The 8368-nt window shown below is 43.2% G+C and overlaps 1 protein-coding gene across 1 annotated transcript in view; it reads right to left on the reverse strand.

Annotated features, from left to right (window-relative positions):
- Positions 1-882: 882 nt before the first annotated feature.
- The window catches only part of LOC103735208 (stabilin-2), a 35779-nt gene continuing 28293 nt past the window's right edge, over positions 883-8368 (reverse strand). Inside the window, exons 11-15 of the mRNA XM_029564150.1 lie at positions 5971-6099; positions 4439-4495; positions 2607-2702; positions 1199-1394; positions 883-1017 (exon numbers count right to left, since the gene is read on the reverse strand). Of these exons, the coding sequence (XP_029420010.1) occupies positions 914-1017; positions 1199-1394; positions 2607-2702; positions 4439-4495; positions 5971-6099 (582 nt within the window). The 3' untranslated portion in view covers positions 883-913. The remainder of the gene's footprint in view (positions 1018-1198; positions 1395-2606; positions 2703-4438; positions 4496-5970; positions 6100-8368) is intronic.

Below are 8368 nucleotides of genomic sequence, written 5' to 3' on the forward strand. Positions count from 1 at the left end.
CCCTTTCTCCCTCCTTTTCTCTTTCTTTCACAGTGGACAGTAGTTAATGCAGAGGCTCAGAGCTGGTTAAAGTGCTGAGAATGAGTGGCACAAGTGGCTTTTGAGTGCTCAGCCCTGACTAGGACATCTATATTATCCCTCCAGGCCAGGGAACATTGCCGAGGAAGGAGTGAGAAGATTACAAGAACTGGAGGGTGTAATGAATGCTGCAAAATGCGGTCTTCTAGGTATGACATGCTACGGTATCAATGAACTCACAGCAGCAGTACTACTTGGACAAGACCTGCACAAGACTGGGCCCATCAACACTCCATCACTGATGGGGGAGGGCCTCATAAGGCCTCACTCTTCCCCAAGGAACTATGGGTACGGGCAGTTAGAGGTTGGAGGAGGAGGAGGAGGAGGAGTCACAGTTCTCAGCGTAGCCACTGGCACACTGCCCTTGCTCAGGTAAATAACCCCCCCCCGCCATGTACCATGTTCATGCAGAAAACCCTAATTAGATGCAGTGACTCATAAAATAGACATGAAAATAAGAGGAAGAAGAAGGGGTAGTGGGAGAGGGAAGGGGATGAGAGGAACCTTGATGGTTCCTGTGCGGCTCAAGTAAGATCATTTGGACCAATCTGTTTTGGTTTTCAAGCTGCTGAGCAATGTCCATAATTCAACTTTAGTCATGGTGATTAACATATATAGGCAAATAGAGGAACATGGTTGGGTTGGGAATATCAGTGAACAGATTGGCGGTAGGTTGATATGTTCAGGTCAGTGACTGGAAGTGTTCAAAATACTGCTCTCTATACAAATGTCACAATACAGTCTTTATTTTTTTTTAATTTTTAAAAATACCGTGGGTGTCTCTCTTGTAGCCCAAGCTGGTCTCAAACTGTGTCAATCATCTTGCCTCAGCCTCCTAACTGCTGGGATTACAGGTGTGAGCCACCATTCTGGATTCACAGAGCGTCATATAATTTGCAATAACAACATCAGGAGGGATTGTTGCTGTCTGAGGAGAGACTGTGTAGGGAGACAAGACAACTGTTGCGCTTTTCTCTCACTGCATGCTACTGGTCAGTTTTGATTGCGGGAGCCGAAAGATGCAGGAGCGTGGACCCGGGGCAAGGGACCAGGGGGCCAGAAGCAGGGGTCAGGGGAGGGGGTCGGGGGAAGGGAGCCAAGGCTGGGAGGCGATGCTCACCTTGGTCACAGTGGATGCCATACTTGCCCTCTGTACAGGTTTCACAGGCTGTCCCGTTGAAGCCCTGCCCACACTTGCACAAGCCCATGCCATTCACACCATCCAGACAGATGCCATTCCCAGAGCACATATTCTGACCTGTCCCAGGGCAGGCCTGGCACTGCCGGCCAAAGAAGCCGGCACAGCATGCTCTTGTCTGAAAAAGGAGGATTCGACTGGGCACATGCTTCTCTCTTCTGCTCTGGGGACTCTGGGACGCTGAGCCTACCTGTTTCTTAGACCCCAGAGCTTGTGAGGGGTGTGGACAGAGCCCTTGGAGGCCTGGATGGGGCTCAGCAATTTCCCAGGTCACTTGTTAGTCACCCAAGGTTTGGGAGAGGGAAAATCCAAAGGTAACTAAGCGATGAGGAGGAAGAAAGCGGAGGATGGGCGGCAGGAACAAAGCAAGGAACCACACACATAAGCCTGGTGTGGTGGTACATGCCTGCAATCCTAGTGCTTGGGAGGCTGTGGAAGGATGGCCAGTGTGTGGACAGCCTGGGGAGGCTCTGCCTCAAACAACAGCCCCCATCCTACCCTTTTTTAAAACAGGGTTTCACATAGCTTAGGCTGGCCTTGAACTTCTGATCATCTTCCCCTATCTCCTGAGTGTTAGGATTATAGGCTGGTGCTCCTGAACAGCTCCAAACAAGAAAGAATAACGCATCAGATGCTAGAGGAGTGGTAGAACCAACAGGCTGTCAGCATCCCCACCCAGGGATCCTTCTCAATGGATGTTATTTCATTTACTACAGGCCTGGATCCCTTTGGCATTTTATGAGTCTTTCACAGTTCAGGGAAGTCCTGTAGGTCTGTTTGGCTTTGGTCTGCCTTTATTCTCAAGTACATTAAAACTCCAAACCTCTTCTAATCCAACACTCTGCAGCTTAAACCCTAACCCCCTTGGAGGAAGAGGTCCCATTCTCCGAGGAAGAAGAAGGACAGGAAGTCATAAGGAACTTTCTGGAAAATTCTGACATGACATCCAGAGATACTGGGTTCTTGGGGTCCGATTTTCTGAATGACTAAAGAGTCCTGGTCTCCCCTTAGTGACTTCCTTTGTCTCTTCCTTAACATTTAACTAATTAACTAATGTAATTAGGTTTAATTGTACAGGCACCTGTGTGTGTGTGTGTGTGTGTGGTGGGGCTCTTCACCTCTCAGACCCTCAATTTCTTCCTTCCAAAATGGGATGCTTTGGTTTTCACCCATTTCTGATTTGCAGGCTTTTTTGTTTTCTTGTTATCACTACTACTTGGGTGACGATGGTGAAGATTAGTAGGAGGAAGAACACCTGCAGACGCATTCTGAAAAGTCTAGATATGATTGAGTTTCCCAGCATTACTTAGGATGGCTAGATCATACTCACAATGACAGTTTTTACACACTTGGTCTGGCACCCAATGAATGCGGATCTCTTCCCCATGAAATAAATGGTGTAGATGCATTTCCTCATCTCATCACCCTATGAAATAGTAAGGAGGTTAGCAGCCCTTCCTGAGGAAAGTGGATTTCGTATTTCTGTAAATAGGGAAGTGGGTGGGGCTTTTCCCTCCTAGAAAGGAAGGCTGCAGCTTCTTGGTGCTGCTTCATAAGCTAGAAAACAAACAAAACCTCACGGTGTTGGCTGCAGCATGCCAGGTGGAAAATCCAAACAGTTCCATTGTAAAGAAGTGTTCTATGAGAAGAACATTTCTCTAGAAGACTAAGTCAATTTGGGAATAACTGTAAAATAAAGCAGATAAAAATGTCCTTCCAGCCCAGTATATTCATTGAGTTAAGTTTGAGCTTCAACATGTGAATTGACTTATATTCTGTCCAGTCTAAGAAATAATTGCTTGCTCATAAAGACTTATAGTACAAGATCAAATTAAAACTCAAGTGAGAAATTCAGTATTTTTAAACTTAGTTTAAAATGCTTTATATAAATTCTTATGATGGACCTGAGAGTTGTAGGGTTAATCAAAATCATTGATTTGGACACCCCAGAATACTCATCATTGGTTTCATTATTCATTTTTTTATCATAGATTATTATAATTATGCTATGGAAGGCACACAAGTGCTTATTCTTTGTAATGGTTGTTAGCAGAAGTGGTTCTCAGAAAAAAGCTACCGGTAACACAGAGTGGTAATTAATTCAAAGATGTTTGCTTCTCTCATATTTGCATCTGTTTCTTTGAGAGTCACTTGTAACTTCAATTATGAAAAGAAACCAGGCGGGTAGCATGTATTGGGGTGGGCTCTGGTTTGGGACAGGGAGTCTGTTTTCTCTGATAAAGCATCTTGCTGCTGTCCTTCACTAGTGAGTATAAAAGATTCAGAAAGTGAAAAAAATACCTTCTTGCATTGCATATTGGTTTATGGGCTCATTTCTATTTAGTCATTAATTGAATTTTACCTTGGTTCCTCAAAAATGCATATAAGACTACAAAGATGCATCCCTTAGGGAGAAGGGTTGTGAAATACTGTCTTCTGGGCATGACACAGCTAGTATAATTAGGATCTCACAGCAGCTGTGGTTGCCTGCACTGAGCCTACCTACAACAGTCAGTCACAGATGGGAGGAGCCCATGGACCATATCTCTTTTGGGGGAACTATTGGTTATAATGGATGCTGGGAGGAGTCCTTGTCTTTAGGTATATATCCAGGGCTGAGCCCACCAGGGACCTATGGGTAATTCCACATCCATGTACATAGACAGCCCTGGTTAAACTCAGTGGCTTACAAAACAAAACAAAACAAAACGACATGAAGATAGGAAAGGGACTTGTAGGAGGAGGGGCATTGACAGGGGTGTGGGGGGGTATGAGTATTCAGAATGTATTATATACATGTATGAAACTGCCAAATAAATTTTACTGAAATAAAAGTAAAATTTAAAAAATGAAAAGGAGGAAGTGAGCAGAGCACAAGCACTCATTGCTCTCCACTTCCTGACTGGGTGCAGTGTGACCAGCTGCCTCTAGCACCTGCTTCTGTGTATTCCCTGCCATGATGGATTGTGACCTTGAACTGTGAGCCAAATAAACACTTTCTCTCTCTTATAAAAAGAGGTACATACTATATAATAAAGTAGAATTAATACCTAAGGAGGGAAGGAAGGCAGTGAAACTGAGGTGTGCTTGTGATTTGCTTTCTAATTTGGGTGCCTTCTTATTTGTAGATTATTTTACCAAAGATGGGAAAAAATTACTTACGAGTGGTTTAGTTCCGAGTGGGGAGACTGCTTGCTGGGGACACTCCCCACACTTTCCCTTGGTAAATGCAGAAACAAATAGGATATTCCAAGGTTATTAATTTTAATACAAAATGAAGCTGTGAATATGAGCCCAAAGCTGTGGGTTTTAGAATGCAGAACTGGGAATCAGTTCTGGGAACTGGGAACATCTGCTCAATGTCTTTAACACTGAGACAAACACTTCACTTCAGGTCTTGCATGCCTGAACATTGCTTTTTCCTTACAATAGTCCTGACTCTAATAACCCTTTAACACATGGAAGTCTTTACTCACTTAAATCTGAATTGCTTTAGCAGCTACTCCACTTATTGATCTACTGGAACCTCTGTTTAGTGGGTCAGAGGCAGAGATTAACAATGTGTCATACACAGTGCCCACCTTGGGGGCATGTGGTCTTGCTGATGGCAGCAGACATCTGTGCTACTCCACAGAAATAGCACATACAAAGAGCTAAAGTTAAGAATGGCACAAACTCTTGCATGTTATCTAAAATAGAAGGAGGTCAACGTGTCTAGTTTTTAGCTTGGTATCTGCTTGACAGTGTAGTGTCACTGTTGAGAGTTCTGTTTCTAGGGCCACGCTACCTGGATTTGAACCTCTTCTCTGCCATTGCTAATGAATGAATAAAGATGCATTATCTAACCTTATTATGGCTTATTTTCCCTCCTGTAAAATGGGAATAGTCATATTACTTACATTTTAGGGTGCTATGAGGATTAAATGGGTTAATACAAGCAAAATGTTTAGAGCGATACCAGGTGCATATCTATTACCTAATAGATATCAGCAGCTGGGGCTGGAGCGATGACTCAGTGGTTAAGAGCACCGGCTACTCTTGCAGAGGACCCAGGTGCACTTACAGGCATGCAGGCAACACACTCATTCACATAAAATAATAAAAAATACCAGCAGTTGTTACTATTTCTGAAAGATCCTACACTGTCTCACAGACTGCCGTGGAAAGCTTTCATTATTGCATGACATGTTACACTGAATTCATCCATTTCCATACTCCTCATCTAGTAAATCAGGCTTAGCCAATGCCTGCCAGAGGCACACCAGGAACCCCTCACTGGCATGATTTCCTTTTGCAAAGGAGCCAAGGCTTCAGAATCCTGCTCTTTCCTCAACACAGTCCTCCAGATAACCTTTCCCAGGCATACCAAGTACATTCTATCACATTAGGCGAAAAGCCCATTGAGCACTGGGACGTGGAACATTGGGATGTGTTTTACTGGGCTGTAAAGTGTAGCCTGATTTTGGTACATTGGATATTCACTGAGTAAAAATTTTTTTTTTTTTAGTACTGGTGATTGAACCCAGAGCCTCATCCACACTAGGCAAATGCTCTACACAGAGCTACGTCCCAGTTGTAATAACGGAGTTTTGGGATTAAACTGAGAATACTCTAACAGAAAAATTATTAAGCTTAAAAATTACTTTAAAACAAACCATCAACCATTATTCTCATTGGTCCTAGATACAACTTACTCGTAAAATAGTGGTGTCATTTTTGTCACATCTATTCTTCTGAATTTCCAGAACTTTCCCCAGGCCATGGATCACTCCTTTATCAGTGGCTACATTTGTATAGTTTATTAGAGCCTCATTTACATATAGCTGTGAACAATAAAATCAAATATGACTTTATTAAGGTGGCATGAGGGGAGACATGGAGGCTCTCATTATGACAACAGCCCAATTCAGTTTACCTAGAAAATAGTACATTGTGTGGATAAAGCTCTAGCTTGGAGAGGGGAGGCTGAGTCATAACCCTGCATCTGGTACCATGTATCTGAGTGATATGGGGCCAACTGCTTCCCCTCTCTGAACCTCAACATTTCCTTTTGTAAAAGGAACAGTTTGTTCTAGATAATACGTAGTGTATTTCTCTATCATCTCTCAAATTAATTGGTTTATGTTTGTTTGAAAATTACTGCTTTATGATCCTTATGCTCATGCCCATAGGCAAGCTGGCCTTGTGGACATGCTCAGTTGTCTTGCGGTTTGGTAGTCCACAAGGTGTGGATGCCTCTCATAACCAAGACACAACACAATTTATCCTTTCAGCACATCTCTATCCCTGGCTAATTTGCAGGGAACTCTCCAGGAAGTTAAATGACAATGAGGCAGAGAGAGGAAGACTTATTATACTAAGGAGAAAATGTGTTAGTCTTCAATAAGGAATTTAAATTCATAAAATAATACATTAGGGGGCAGAAGAGATGGCTCAGTGGTTAAGAGCCCTGGCTGCTCTTGTAGCGGACCCAGGTTCGAATCCCAGCACCTACATGGCAGTTAACAACTGTCGTAACTCCAGCTCCAGGGGATTTAACATCCTCTTCTTACCTCTATGGATGCACTTACATACATATAAACAATTCACTCATACACATAAAAATAATAAAATAAAATATGAAAAAATATATTGGACAGTATCATCAACACTTTCTACTGTAGCAATATTAAAAACGACCCTATTAAGAGCTTACATTTGAATTGCCCCTGAATACTACAGTCTCAGATGACTGGCTTGCAGTGAAGTGGATTTCTGTTTGGATGTTGGGATAAGTCATGACTGAGCTCAGACTGGTATCTTGTGGTCAGTGTACATTCAGAAAATCATTAGGAAAAGCATTTGATCTCAAATGGTGGGCATAGCACAAATTTCTAGAATTCGAAGGTGTGAGCCATTTTTGAATATCCAAACAGCAGAATATTTGATTTAATTCTTCTTAATTTGGCATTTAAAGAGTCTGAATCATTTCCGTCATGAGATGTATCCAGAGAATTATGGGTTGCATTTGAAATTTGATATAAACACACCTACTCAATTAGAAAGTACTTTCCCTCCTCTTCCATTGTTATGAGAGAAAGTAAATGACTCTCAGTAAGAGCAAAGATTCTATTGTGTGCATAATACTTGCTCTAAATCAGATAATTTCTACACTAATGGAAAATGAACATCATAGCACTGAAAACTGATTCAATTAGCAACATTCAAATATTCATCTCTACATGATGAAATAAAGATGATAGATGAAAAACAAAAAAATGAAAGCTCCCTATCAATAAGGTAATTTCCAACTCTGGAAATAAAAAAAAAGCGTTTAAAAGGAAAATGTATTTAGCTAGACTCTTAATTCCCCAGATGAAGTCAGAGAAAAATATTTGAAATAAGAGTCTCCAAGTAATGAAGAAAAGAACAGATAGATCCACTTTAAAAATTCTCTAGTTTATGACCTCCTCTATCGGGGTAGCTGCTAGGAACTTAGCAGACCGCCAGAGTGTGCTGGGTTCTGGCCTCTCTCTGGCCTCCAACTACCAGAGGGCCTGAAAACCCAGGGGACAGCCTGACAGCCCCCAGATCCTGCCTCCCTGTGGTGGTGAGCTTCCCCTAACTGCACCATACCATCCCCCAACCTGGGATTTTGTGAGGCCCCTCCCAAGGCTCCAGGGCAGATCTGCCTTTGGTAGGCTAAAGCTGAGATCCTAGCAGACAGCCTGAGAGGGTGGGTTAGGACCTCCATCAGGGTAGCTGCTCAGGGCTCAGTAGATCACCAGAGTGCTGAGTTCTGGCCACCCTCTGGCCTCCCTCTCGCATAGGGTTGACAACACACAGGACTGCCTGAGAGAGCCTAGATCCTGCCCCTCCCAAGGCCCCAGGGCAGATCTGCCTTTGGTAGGGTAAGGCTTGGATCTCTGCAGCCCACCAGAGAGTTCAGGCTCCCCTCCGGCCTCCTTCTGGCATAGGGTTGACAACACACAGGACTGCCTGAGAGAGCCTGGATCCTGCCTCCACATGGTGAAGGAAGCCTGAGTATACCTGACTAGAACCTGAATTGCACATCTATTGTACTCCTGAATCGCTGATCTGAAGCCATCAGTT

Source organism: Nannospalax galili, unplaced genomic scaffold (genome assembly GCF_000622305.1).
Source record: "Nannospalax galili isolate Female #2095 unplaced genomic scaffold, S.galili_v1.0 scaffold3317, whole genome shotgun sequence".
Classification (NCBI taxonomy): Eukaryota; Metazoa; Chordata; class Mammalia; order Rodentia; family Spalacidae; genus Nannospalax; species Nannospalax galili.